The sequence below is a fragment of the Melanostigma gelatinosum genome, assembly GCF_949748355.1.
Source record: "Melanostigma gelatinosum genome assembly, chromosome: 2".
Lineage (NCBI taxonomy): Eukaryota > Metazoa > Chordata > Actinopteri > Perciformes > Zoarcidae > Melanostigma > Melanostigma gelatinosum.
In genome coordinates, this window is record NC_136635.1 from 32,712,998 (window position 1) to 32,727,478 (window position 14,481).

The 14,481-nt window shown below is 42.7% G+C and overlaps 1 protein-coding gene and 1 long non-coding RNA gene across 2 annotated transcripts in view; both read left to right on the forward strand.

Moving 5' to 3' along the window:
- The window catches only part of LOC306792760, a 24,198-nt gene extending 13,494 nt beyond the window's left edge, over positions 1–10,704 (forward strand). The window contains exon 3 of the long non-coding RNA XR_013772843.1: positions 10,522–10,704. This is a non-coding gene — a long non-coding RNA (uncharacterized lncRNA). The remainder of the gene's footprint in view (positions 1–10,521) is intronic.
- LOC306789723 (uncharacterized protein) lies at positions 5,460–6,008 on the forward strand (the record flags this gene model as incomplete). The annotated part of the gene is made up of 1 exon (XM_079285799.1): positions 5,460–6,008. A coding segment is annotated over one exon (549 nt), but the record flags the coding sequence as incomplete, so codon positions are not given.
- Positions 10,705–14,481: the final 3,777 nt, after the last annotated feature.

The following is a 14,481-nucleotide window of genomic DNA, read 5'->3' on the forward strand; positions in this document are numbered from 1 at the left end:
GGGAATGTTAGCTCTGCAGGTATTTGATCATGAACCATTTGTGAGGGAAGGTTAATTATTGACTTCTTTTAGTTCATCCTCAGGGGACCATGACAAGTCCAAACCAATGGAATGAGCTCTAAAACACAGACATGGAAGAATCTGTTTGGTCAACTTTCTGTTGGAAAACAAAAATATGTCGTCTCTTCAGCATCGCGTTCACTGTGGACCGAAAAACTCCAAACTCGTGGTGACACGAGAGGAATCGTCTTGAGATCCATCCTCTGGAGACCATGCATGTTGTCAAGGCAACACAGCATTTCACTCTGAGCCAACGTGTTTGAGTTATGATACCTGTTCAAACTTTTTAAACGAAATATAAAGAGCTTATTTTATGATGAAAGAACAAAGAAAATCCTCCTTTTGTCACAGCTCTGCTGCCATTATCCTGTTTTTTCCATCGCTCACCTAATCAGTTTATTCAGTGCACCTGCCAGTCACTCCCACCTCGTCACTTCACTTCCCTCACCTGCTCACGCTGCTGCATCACTGTTTAAAGCCCGTCACACACACACACACACTCACTGCCAGGTCGTTGCCACGTCTACCCGCCCGGTTGGCTCGTCTCGTTCCCGGTTCCTTCGTTCTGCTGGATGTTCTCCCTCGTCTCTTGTCGTGACTCCCCCGTCGTGTCCTGTAACTTTCCTGTGTTGATTTAATTTCATGAAATACCTGCTTCACGCTGCTCTGTCCGGCCTGCATTTGAGTCCTCGCCACACCCCGTGACCTTTCCTTCAAATGCAAAAAGTCATAAAAACGAGACCTGCTGTACGACGCAGAAGCGTCTGCGTGTTTCTCGATATCTTTTCCTCCGTCGATTACACCGTGACGATGAGTTGGATGACCTCACAGCTGTTCTGACTCGGTGCAGTGTGTACAGCACACACTGTGAAACCGTCCACTGGTTTTAAAGAGCAGCTCAACAGAACGAGCGATGGAGGCGGATGAATTGTAAGAGGAGTTCACACTTGGCTTTGCATCCTGTCGTGTGACATGTGGAGCTTAACTGAACGAACACAACATATCATTAAAGAGGAGATCAAAGAGGTGTGCATATTATTACCATCATCATCATCATCATCATAACCCAGTTTCAGCTTCCCTCGACCTCGTTTACACATCAGGAGGTTTGAACCGACTGAAGCAGAATGTTTCAACTCTGTTGGGTTGCATTTATATTTGTGACCTTTTTCTACTTAAAAACATAATGAACAGAATCGAATGTGATTTACTTGTTAAGGCGAAGTGACTCTACCTCCACCTGTTGGTTCGTTGTTTCGTGAAGAGGGAAATGAGTCACTTCCTGTTCTCTGTCTGGAGTCAATGTGTCTTTTGGATGTTTGTGTTTAAATGTATCTTCACACAACGGTTCCTATGATATCGTACGAAAAGTTACTTCTCAGCTTTCTGACAGAAATCCAGCAACTCGTTACTTGAACGTCTTTTCAAAATAAAGGAAGAGATCCTGAAATACTGAGTTCGGTTTGTGACTAAAATTCACAGGTTACGTGAAAGAAACATCGACTTTTCTGTTTTTTACTTTACGCTTTTTGTTTCTGCTGATTGTGTTTACGCTTCAAACATCATAAGATTCATCCTCCGGGGACCATGAATGTCAGCACAGTGTTTGAACCTCTTTGCTGCTTCCATTACATCGTGTCTGAGGTTGTCAGTCCTTCACCACATTTGTTTTTCACCCTCTGAACACCAAGAGCCCTTTTCTTTCCTTCATACCCACTGAAGTGTAAACTGAGCTTTTATTCAGATTTATTCAGCAGCAGAAACATTTGTGCTGGAAGTGAAAAACAGAGAAGTGGCACTTCAGCCAAGATAAACATGTATTCGCATCCAGACAGTTTTGCGAAGACGTGTAAAGCAATCTGAGCAGGATTACAGTACAGTAAAATAAAAAAATCAATAAATCTCACGTCGTTCATAAAATCTAAGAAAAACTCCAAAAGCAGGAGTGTGGATTCAACAGGATCACTTGTGAGAGGAGTTGAAAGGTGACGTGCAAACGTATTCCAGTGTAATGACGGCGTGAAGAGAGGCTTCCTGAACAGAACAGCGGCTTCACTCAGTGGAATCACTGAGTGAAGCCGCTTCCACCCGACCACTGATCCTGACCTGTGTGTGTGTGTGTGTGTGTGTGTGTGTGTGTGTGTTTGTGTGTGTGTGTGTGTGTCTTTGTGTGTGTGTGTGTTAGTGTGTGTGTGTCTGTGTGTCTGTGTGTGTGTGTGTGTGTGTGTGTGTGTGTGTGTGTGTGTGTGTGTGTGTGTGTGTGTGTCTGTGTGTCTGTGTGTGTGTGTGTGTGTGTCTGTGTGTTAGTGTGTGTGTGTGTGTTAGTGTGTGTCTGTGTCTGTGTGTGTGTGTGTGTGTGTTAGTGTGTGTGTGTGTGTGTGTGTGTTAGTGTGTGTTAGTGTGTGTTTGTGTGTGTGTGTCTGTGTGTGTGTCTGTGTGTGTGTGTGTGTCTGTGTGTGTGTCTGTGTGTGTGTCTGTGTCTGTGTGTCTGTGTGTGTGTGTGTGTTTGTGTGTGTGTGTGAGAGAGAGAGACTTTTGATTTCTGGTCGGAGGACCAACAGCAGCGACGCCGTGGTTACCGCTGAAGGATGCTAGCTACAGCAGTTGCCATGGTTACAGTCCTGCTGGAGGAAGGAAGGTGGAGATAGAGTTCTGGCATGAGCTCCTTTAGTTTGTAATAAAAACATTTTAGAATCAATATGTGGTGTCAGATGATAACTGTGTGTTGTGATGATGACACAGAGGATTCGTCAGTGTGATACTTACGATGATCTAGAAACAGCATTCTATCAGTGTTAAAGTGCAACTCTCCATCCTGCTACACACCATGAACAACTATTCATCTTTTATTTTGTGTTCATCTGATACAGGCGGAGAAGAACCAACGAAGAAGTAAAGTGGAAATACACCAGAAAACAGATTTACTGTATCAGGGTGAAACCCCTCGAGGTATTTCAGCTGGTGTTCAGTGGGCGTGTCCAGGAGAAGTTTGTTCACACAAATTTGTCAGTGAAAGGGGCCGCAACGATGTTTTACGCAACGATGTTTTACGCAACGATGTTTTACGCAACGATGTTTTTACAATTTTTACAACTCAGATTCGATCACACCGTAGGCACAGCTACGTTTTACGTAACTTTGATTTCGTAACTTTGTTTACGTAACTTTGTTTACGTAACTTTGTTTACGTTACGTCGTTTGTAACTCATTCAACATTCAAGAATCTTGAATGTTGACTCAAGAACTTAATCAAGTTAAATATAATAAGAGTAAAAGACCCGAATGTGAACATGTTCTTTGTAAGATCTCAAAACTTAATAATAAAAGCTGTCATACATTTAATATCGTTGTTATTCAGAATAGAAGCTTTTGAATAAGATAAAACATTTCCTCCTGCTGACCTCCGCGGCCGCTTCACTTCAACCTTTTCCTCAGAGAATATTAGAATATTATCATTTTCAAGATCAATAACTCATTTTCCATCTGCAGTGAAGATCCCACTCAGGTAAATGAAACCACCAGACTGCCAACAGACGAACCATTTAGCGTAAAGAGAGAAGTGTGAGGAGCAGAAAGAAGACATGAAGAGCGTTGCATCAGGAGGCAGAGAGTCTGTGGGCTGCCGGCTGAACTGTGTCAGTGTCAGCGAAGCAGCTTCACAGAGCGACAGCAGGACGGGAATCGAATGAATCGGACTGGAGCCCAAAATAAAGTGCCTCCCTCAGCAGCTGAGTGCTCGGTCAGTTACCATCAAGACTTCAGGAGACCAGGAAGTGGATATTGGGCCGGATGCTGGATGATGACGGGCAGATGACTTTGTACTCGCTGATCAGATACACAGACGTCTATGAATCAACATCTTTTGTCTGAAACACGTGACCGTGCATCCGTCTGTCTGTCCGCAGATAATCCCTCACACCACCGGACCCGCCAGCTGAATGTTTCCTCTTATCATTTATCAATGTTTGCTCAAGTTCTTTTGACTTGTGTCAATATTTTGTCACATTTTTTTTTCCGGAGCGAGGTTGATTTTTCTGAGCTTTCGCACTTTCCCAAATATGTATCGACACATTCAACAAGTACACGATAGAGACATGACGTCTCCCGTCTGTCTGTCACTCATCGGTGTGTGGACTGATGCTGTGAAGCATTGAATTCGGCGATTTCGTTGTTGCCATCTTTGTTTTTTTTGCAACCAGTGAACAGGAAGTGACCGTATAAGGACTGAGGAGGAGCAACGTAGAGACGCCGTATACGTCTCTGAGACCTGTCAATCAGCGTGTAGCCCCGCCCTAAAGCATCCCCTGCTTTATGGTCTGTGTGACTCTAAATGGACCATAATGTACTAAATGAACATCATGCTGTATTGAAGAAGACTTGAAACTAGAGATTGAGACATAAACTCATGTTTACAATGTTTACTGAGGGAATAAATCAAGAGAGAAGTAGAGTCATTTTCTATAGACTTCTATACACAGAGTCACTCAGCAGAACCTCTGCTCACGGTACGCTGCAGACACCTGAACGCACCTGAAACACACCGACGACATGCACACAAGTCAAACTGCCATTGACTTCCACAAGAAAAATGATTCCGATGAACATGTTTCCGATGTCTTCAGAAGAATCAGTATTTTCTCAGAAGAATCAGTATTTTCTCGATTGTTCTCTTTATCCCGACTGTGTTTCAGTCTCAGCTGAGTTTTTTGTTCTTACCTGAGATCTTTGAAAGGTTCTCAGATAAGACTCGGATGTCTTGAACAGACTCCCTTCTTTATTTCGCCCTCTTGCTGTTGTTCTGACAGTTGTTTTTTGGATTCCAAAACTTTGAAAAGCCCAAACTTTAGAGAGTCTCTGGAGGATAAACAGCTTCTTTTTTTTCCCAACGTAGCCGACCTGCACTTTAAAGTCCAATTCTAAAGCTTTGAATCTCAAACAGGCTTGGAGGGAAATCTCACTCTACTCAGACGCTTTAAGCAGACACACACACACACACACACACACACACACACACACACACACACACACACACACACACACACACACACACACACACAGACACACACACACAGACACACACACACACACACACACAGACACACACACACACACACAGACACACAGACAGACACAGACACACACACACACACACACACACAGACACACACACACACACACACAGACACACACACACACACACACACAGACACACACACACACACACACACACACACACACACACACACACACAGACACACACACACACACACACACAGACACACACACACACACACACACACACAGACAGACACAGACACACACACACACAGACACAGACACACACACACACAGACACAGACACACACACAGACATACACACACACACAGACACACACACACACACACACACACACAGACACACACACACACAGACAGACACAGACACACACACACACACGCACACACACACACACACACACAGACACACACACACAGACACACACACACACACACACACAGACACACACACAGACACACAGACAGACACAGACACACACACACACACACACACACAGACACACACACACACACACACAGACACACACACACACACACACACAGACACACACACACACACACACACACACACACACAGACACACACACACACACACACACACAGACACACACACACACACACACACACACAGACAGACACACACACACACAGACACAGACACACACACACACAGACACAGACACACACACAGACATACACACACACACAGACACACACACACACACAGACAGACACAGACACACACACACACACGCACACACACACACACACAGACACACACACACACCACACACACCACACACACACACACACTTTTGCATTGCATACAAAAGCCAAATAAATGTGTCCTTGGGGCCAGAGCCTGTTGATAAGTAGTGGGCGTAGTGAACCCATTAGTCTGTGGACTGCCATTTCTCTCACATTCGTCATGGTGGGTGTCCTCATCTCGGTTCTTTAGCCTTCACCATCTTGGTTTTTGACCGTCGCCATCTTGGTTTTTGACCGTCGCCATCTTGGTTTTTGGTTGTCGCCATCTTGGTTTTTGGTTGTCGCCATCTTGGTTTTTGGCTGTTGCCATCTTTTTAGACTTCAATACAATCGGAGCAGTCGCCCCCTGATGGACATTAGAGAGAATGCAAGTTTAGAACACTTCAGCATTGACTTCACTTTTCAGAGGTTTCCGTTTGCTCGGGAGGTTTATCAATATATTGCTTTAAGTTTTTTTTGTTTTTTTTTTGGCAGTGAGAACCAGAACTCATCTGTCAGAGGCAGATTGTTAATTTCCTTTTATCTCATTTTATGTTTCCCGTTGGACATCCATTTTTATTGATATTTTTTAAATACCTTTCCTGCCTCTAATTTAAATTTGGCTGTGCTAATGTACCACTCCCAATAATCCACATGTGTCCACACTGTCTTGTCTAAAGCTGTTACTGATCCTGCCTCTCCCAAACTACTTCACATCTTACAACCTGCAGACATGAAAGCAGCTTCAGTTTTAACACTGGCAGCCAGAATGGGTGTTGTGGTCAGATAATGATAGCGATGGGACTTCACCGTGTGGTTGGAACAAACACATGGCATATTCAACAGCTGGATTTGGGTTAAACCATGCCATCCCCCATCAGGCGTCAACATCTCACCTGTGTGTGATTCAACTCAAACCAAACATTGGTGGCTCATTTGGAGGAGGGCCACAGGAAGTCCTGTGACACGCCCATGACGTCGCCAAGGCTACGTTCACCGTGACTCTGTGCCATCAATGTGACTCAGGGTGCTGAAAGGAGGGCAGGAAATGTTAACAACAGAATGTTTTTGGATTCTGAAGAAGAAAACAGATTACTTGCCCCGTGAATGTTCTTAATTGTTTTTAAATCTCCTTTTCTTTTGCCTCATGTTTTGATGCTTTTAATGGTTTTATGTGAAGCACTTTGAATTACCTTATTGTTGAAATGTGCTGTACAAATAAACTTGCCCCGCCCCGCCTTGCCTTGCCCCGCCTTGCCTTGCCTTGCCATTCGGAGGATTTGTTTTCCAGAAAGCTACGTAAACCAGTGGAGCTCCGGTACCTGAACAGAGACATTTCTTTGTCGTAAACTGTACTTTAATAGCTAAAGGTCCAGGACCCGCCTGCTGAACCTGAGTTCACCAGTTCTGTGTGGTTGAGTTATATCATAGTTATTGTTTACTTTACTGCACACACACACACACACACACACACACTCACACACACACACACATGTACACCGCTACACTCATTTCACATGCGTGTAACGCCGCCTCCATTGTGATGCCCTGTTATTGTTGAGATATGTTAATAATCTTAATGATATTAACAACTGTATTTATGTAAATTATTTGGTTTTCATACCAGATACAACAGAAAGGAGCTCGTCAGTATGTGACTCAGAGGATGTATCTTGTTTTCATGAATGCTTTTTATTTCACGTTTAATGGGTACGTGTTGAATGAAAAAAGAGCTTCAGAGAGAATTCAGATTGACAGATGTGATCGCAAAAATGGAAGCTTTTGAAGAATTTCATGACTTAATTTACTTTCTCAATATCTCTGAATGATTTTCACATTCGACCTTTAGGATTGAACAGGTGGGGCCAGATGTGTTGTGTGTAATAGACACATGTCCAGAGGAGGCGACGTGAGCTCAGATTGCTTTTCTTAAGTTAATTCGTTTCCTGTCAGTGCCGACGTCAGGGCTAATTTTCCTCCGATCTTGTTCCCAATGAAAGCAGAATGAGAGAACCCATCAGAGTGGACATGAGGATCTCTCTCTTCTCCTTATTTCATTGGTGCTGCTACTCGGTGCTCTTCCTCCCGCCAATAAGCCGTCTCCTACAGGAAGTGAAACCTCCAAAACATGTCACCTTACAAACTTTATCGTCACATCCATTTCTTTTAGAGCGCCTTCGTTGACGTCAGGGATTCATTTTCTCACACATTTGGCCAATCCAATTACAAGATCCATGTAGAAGACTATTAATGGAGCTTTTTTCATATATTTTATGATGTGGAAAATTCATATTTGCAGCAAGACACCCTCTAGAGGTTTGGAACTTATATTTGTCTACGAAGTCAGATATTAAAGTTTCTCTGTACGACATTCAGTGCATTTATATATGATTAAACTATTATGTGAAGATATAGAGGAGTAAAGTCTACATGAGCAGAGAATGAAGTCTCTCTCCCTTCACATAGCCGGCGGCCACATGCCTATTAGTGCATGTTAGTGCACGGAAGCGTTAGCTCACGGCTGTCGGCTGCCACCTGATAACACCATCCAGACTGACGGCGTTGTCATGGAAGCGTAGCAGCCACCCTCTGGTTCCCCCTCAGATAAATACTGTTTGCTCATCAGCACTGTTAGCTCATCAGCACTGTTAGCTCATCAGCACTGTTAGCGCTGTCAGCACTGTTAGCTCATCAGCACTGTTAGCTCATCAGCACTGTTAGCGCTGTCAGCACTGTTAGATCATCAGCACTGTTAGCTCATCAGCACTGTTAGCGCTGTCAGCACTGTTAGATCATCAGCACTGTTAGCGCTGTCAGCACTGTTAGCTCATCAGCACTGTTAGCTCATCAGCACTGTTAGCGCTGTCAGCACTGTTAGATCATCAGCACTGTTAGCGCTGTCAGCACTGTTAGCTCATCAGCACTGTTAGCTCATCAACATTGTTAGCGCTGTAAGCACTGTTAGCTCATCAGCACTGTTAGCTCATCAACATTGTTAGCTCATCAGCACTGTTAGTTGATAGTGCTAGCTTGAATGCAAACTACATCTAAAAAAACAGTTGAAGAATTGAACCGATTATTCATAAAATATTCGTCAGTATTTAGGAAGAGTGAAAGAATTGAGATATTGTTTGTTATTTAGCAGCGTTTGAGGCCCAAGACCTTTAAAGATAAATCTTGTTACAGTAGCTTAATATGTAAATTAACGTAATTTGATTATTCACAGTATTTAAAAGAATATAAATGCTTGCAGATGCGCATCATCAGTGAGAATAAGATTACTGCAGAGAGCGTCTTGGGAAAGTTGTCGCTTTACTTTATTTTTTGTTAACAATTACATAATTACATTTAATGTTCATATCATCATCACGTCACTGTACTTTATGTCAGTATCAGTTCATGTTCTAAATACATGTGCGTTGTAAAGCTGGATATTAAACAGGTTTTAACTGTAAATGACACATTCTCATTTAAGATATGCGTCGTTCGGACTAACGTATTGTGTATTAAACTGAAACAAATAGCAACCAGGAAACTGCCTCAAGCTGCTCATCACTGGTGACTTTACATTACAGTTCCATTCATGCTCTAACAGAATAAACAGTCCGTGTTTCTGTGTTTAGAGCCTCGTCCTCTCACCGGGGCTCCTGTCGGGTGTTGGCGGGTTGACATTGATCGCTCCGCTGGACTCACAGCTCTTGTTCCGTGTTAATGTCCAGCAAGATGGAAGGAAGCAAAGTGGATGAGATTACCATGGTAACAAGCTGCAGGAATTCACATCATCAGAAAAACCCGACATGAACATTTGCAGTGTTATTGTGTCATCTTCACACTGAAGGAATTGTCCTTGAGAGAATTGTGAAGGCAGAGACGGTAACAGGTAACAGTAAGAAATAATGTGTGACTCCGCCCTGTGATCCGGATCCACTCCAATATTTAGTGACTTCTTCCTCAACTCATGCTGCACACCTCCACCAAGCCCCATGAAAATCGGAAAAGTTGTTTTTCTGTAATCCTGACGAACAGAGTTGGGTGTTGTTGCCATTGATTGCGCTGTTAGCGCTGTTAGCGCTGTTAGCACTGTTAGCGCCGTTAGCGTCTAGTCGCTGGCTCAGCCGTCGACATGTGGAGAGCTGTGTGGAGGCAACAGGATTTCTGAAAAATGAAAAAAAGAGAGTTATCATATTGAACAGTAAATCAACTCACATGCTGATAGCACTACTAGCTTGAATGCTAACTGCTGACATCATTGGCGGAGGTAACTACTGTGGAAGCGGAGGACGAGGGCCGCTCCAGTTTTTAATCCTTTTCCACTGCAACTACTCAACCGCTTGTGGCTTCCTGTAACTTTTCACAAAACAAAATTGAGTCCGTTGTAATCAAACTCTGGTGCTCTCTGCAGGTTAGCTGCTAGCTGCTCAATAATCACGAATGCACGCAGAACGATTCACAAATACATTCCAATGCACAAATAAATGAATTACGATTTATATAAATGTAAATAAAATCACAAATATCAAATATATTTGTGAATTGTTCTCTGCGCATTTGTGACTCTTTCTGTCACGAATTCTCCTTCATATGAGTTTATTTTCATCCTGTCTGCTTATTTCACGAACTCTCCTGTCATTTCAGATCCTACCATTCACACCCGATCACCTCTCATTCCCCTCACCTGGTCCTCCTCACCCATCTCACCTGCAGCCCATCCCCTCATGAGCCCTCACTATTTAGGTCCCTTCACTTGCACTTGTTCTCTGCCAGATTGTCTTGTGTGTCTCTGCCAAGCTCTCCAGTGTTATATATCGTACTATTCTGACCTGCCTGTTCCGACCCTGTCTGCCTGTTTTCTCGACCTTGAATGTTTGCCTGCCCCTTGTTGGATTTGTTTGCCTGTTGGACTGACCTCCCGGTGTTGACCCTACCTTTACCAAGTAAAGAAACCTTTACCTGAATCTTGTCTCTGAGTTGTGCTTTTGGGTTCTAGTATCTGTCATCCTTACACTTTCTGTGCGCATTTGTGATTATTGAGACTGATCTGACCCCATAAAGCAAGGCAAGGCAAGTTTATTTGTACAGCACATTTCAACAACAAGGTAATTCAAAGTGCTTCACATGAAACCATTAAAAGCATCAAAACATAAGGCAAAATAAAAGGAGATTTAAGAACAATTAAGAACATTCATTGCATTAAAAAATTTTTTTTAAAACAGTGTAAGAAATAAAATACAGTAGTAAAATGCAGAAATGCAGGAAATTGATGAATATATGAATTGAATGTGGTTCAATTAAAGGCAGCAGCAAACAGAAAAGTCTTCAATCTTGATTTAAAGGAGCTGAGGGTCTCAGCAGACCTGCAGCTTTCTGGACTTTGTTCCAGATATGTGGAGCAGAACAGTTTATTCCATGTTTAGTCCATGTTTAGTTCTGACTCTGGGAACAGAAAGTAGACCGGTCCCAGACGACCTGAGGGGTCGGGATGGTTCATAAGGTAGCAGCAGATCAGAGATGTATTTTGGCCCTAAACCATTCAGTGCTTTGTAAACCAACAGCAGGATTTTAAAGTCAATTCTTTGTTGGACAGGAAGCCAGTGCAAAGACCTCAGAACTGGAGTGATGTGATCCACCCTCCTGGTCTTAGTGAGGACTCGAGCTGCAGCGTTCTGAATCAGCTGCAGCTTTCTGACGGACTTTTTACAGAGACCTGTAAACACACCGTTACAGTAGTCCAGTCTGCTGAAGATAAATGTGTGGACAAGTTATTCCAAATCCTGTTGAGACATAAATCCTCTAATCCTTGATATATTCTTCAGGTGATAGGAGGCTGATTTTGTAATTGTCTTGATATGGCTGTTCAGGTTGAGGTCTGAATCCATAACTACACCTAGATTTCTGGCTTGGTTTGTGGGTTTTAACATCAGTGACTGAAGCTGAGCGGTGATTTTCAATTGTTCGTCCTTGGTACCAAAAACAATTACTTCTGTTTTATCTTTGTTTAATTGAAGAGAATTCTGGCACATCCAGTTGTTGATTTGTTCAATGCAGTTACCCAGCCCTTGTATGGGATTATAGTCCCCTGGTGACATAGTTATGTAGATTTGTGTGTCGTCTGCATAATTATGATAACACACTTTGTTGTTTTTCATAATCTGAGCTAGTGGAAGCATGTAGATGTTGAACAGAAGAGGCCCCAGTATTGAGCCTTGGGGAACACCACATGTCATTTTAGTCAGCTCTGATGTGTAATCAGCTACAGACACAAAGTATTCTCGGCCCTTCAAGTAGGATTCAAACCAGTTAAGTGCTGTGCCAGAGAGTCCCACCCAGATGTTTAGTCTTTCTAGGAGTATGGCATGGTTGACCGTGTCGAATGCAGCACTGAGATCCAGTAACACTAAGACTGAACTTCTGCCATTGTCTATGTTTAAGTGGATGTCGTTGAAAACCTTAACAAGAGCAGTTTCAGTGCTGTGGTGCTGTCGAAAGCCTGACTGGAAAACATCAAAGCAGTTATTTACGGCCAAGAAGTCGGTCAGCTGTTGAAAAACCGCTTTTTCAATTATTTTACTTAAAAATGGGAGGTTTGATATTGGCCTGTAATTTTTCATCGTTGCGGAGTCTAAACTAGCCTTCTTTAGGAGCGGTTTAATAACTGCAGTTTTTAGGGCTTGTGGGAAGACACCTGAGAGAAGGGATGTGTTTACAATATGTAAGAGATCAGTGGTCATGCAGTTTGAAATATTTTTGAAAAGTGTGTTGGTAGAATATCCAAGCAGCAGGAGGATGACTTCAGATGTTGTATAATGTCTTCTAGGCTTCTACGGTCGATTGAATGAAATTGTGTCATGATATTTGAATGGATGTACAGGCTCACAGTGTAATGTATTGACAACATGTTTCTGAGTGAAAACAAACAAGTCTTTTAAGTTAAACAGTTTAATTATAAATGATGTTGCTAGAAGGGAATAAAAAGTAATTTGAGGTGAAAAATGAATCAGCAGAATTTCATAAAAACAAAACTAAAGGTTAATAAAATATTTAGACAAGAAAGTCTGAACTTCAGACATTCTCGTCTATTTCTGTCATATTTTACAACCACAGTCCTCTTCAGTCTTTGTCTCAGCACAACTTCTGTTACCCTGTGTGTGTGTGTGTGTGTGTGTGTGTGTGTGTGTGTGTGTGTGTGTGTGTGTGTGTGTGTGTGTGTGTGTGTGTGTGTGTGTGTGTGTGTGGTGAATTATTGATGTGTTCGTCTGGCTCTTGACTTGTGTCTACCATCGACGTTGGAATCTTTGATCCCAGGAACCCCGCCACCCATCACACACACACACACACTCGACTACCTTTGTTAAAGATGGTTATCAAAGGCTCCACTTCGCCATCTGGCAGCTCATCATGGCAGACTCGTCTGGGACTTTAATGGACGTTGGAGACGCTGCTGTTGGCAGTAGACTGACACAAAGAGACGCACTGCACATGCTCAGAGCACCTTCAGGTTTCAGTTTGAAAAAGTCAAGTGGGAAAAATATTAATGCAAAACCTAGTGTTGAAATCAGCTCGAGCAAATACCAAAGAAAGAGTTTCAGTCTCATCATGTATTCACTCTTTTAGGAGATTTGTAATCATCGCTCCCATATTTACATCTCAGTATCTATGAGACAAAGATGTCATGGTTACAAGACATCGTCTTCCTCAATGAAAGCTTTTTTCATAATTCTGAGATCTTTTCTTCTCATAAAGCTGTCACAAGATGTGGAGCTTGTAAAATAACAGCCTCCATTTTTCGTTTTCTTCAGTAAAAGCTTCTCACTGAGCTGATGTATAATTCGCAGCTGATTTGCATTTTACCCCAAATCTTCCTCCTCCGTCGTCACGAGAGGACCTGTTTACTGTAAACTGCAGATTCAGAGTTTTTGTTTCTTGCAGAAGGAAGAAGAAGGTCAGAGTCTGAGAGTCTGCAGCTTCTCTCACTGATGATCGGCGCTGATATTCGTCCTGCAGGTTTTACATTCCTACATGTCAAAGGAAGAATTGGATGTAACTGGGATTCCATCTGTTTCAGATCAATGTCCTCTTTAAAAAACAGAAAGAAACCCCAAAAGCATGGTGTTTGTGATGAAGATCAGTAGCAACAGAGCTTCATGTGAAGGCTGAGTCTAAAGGGCCATGTCTGAACCCATGAACCTCCAATCACTGCACTCTCCAAGATTTATAGATTTTATTTATTCTTTTTCCAGGTTTCAGTTAATTTCGATAAAAATTTTAAAAAACACACTGAGAAAATATTCAGTCCGAAAAGAATATAAAATGAGATCAGAACAGCAAAAACATCTCCAAAGTTTTAAAAGGAAAAGATGAAGAGTCGAGCAGAAGGCGAGTCAGAGGTTAATTATGTTGTAAACCTGTGCGTGTGTGAGTGTGTGTGTGTGTGTGTGTGTGTGTTTGTGTGTGTGCGTGTGTTTGTGCGTGCGTGTGTGTCCAGAGTACCTGTGAGGCTCTGACAGGCAGCACATATGGGTTATTTGCATATGATGCCTCTTCTGGATCTTCAGCCTCACCTTGAATATATCTGTGTGTGTGTGTGTGTGTGTGTGT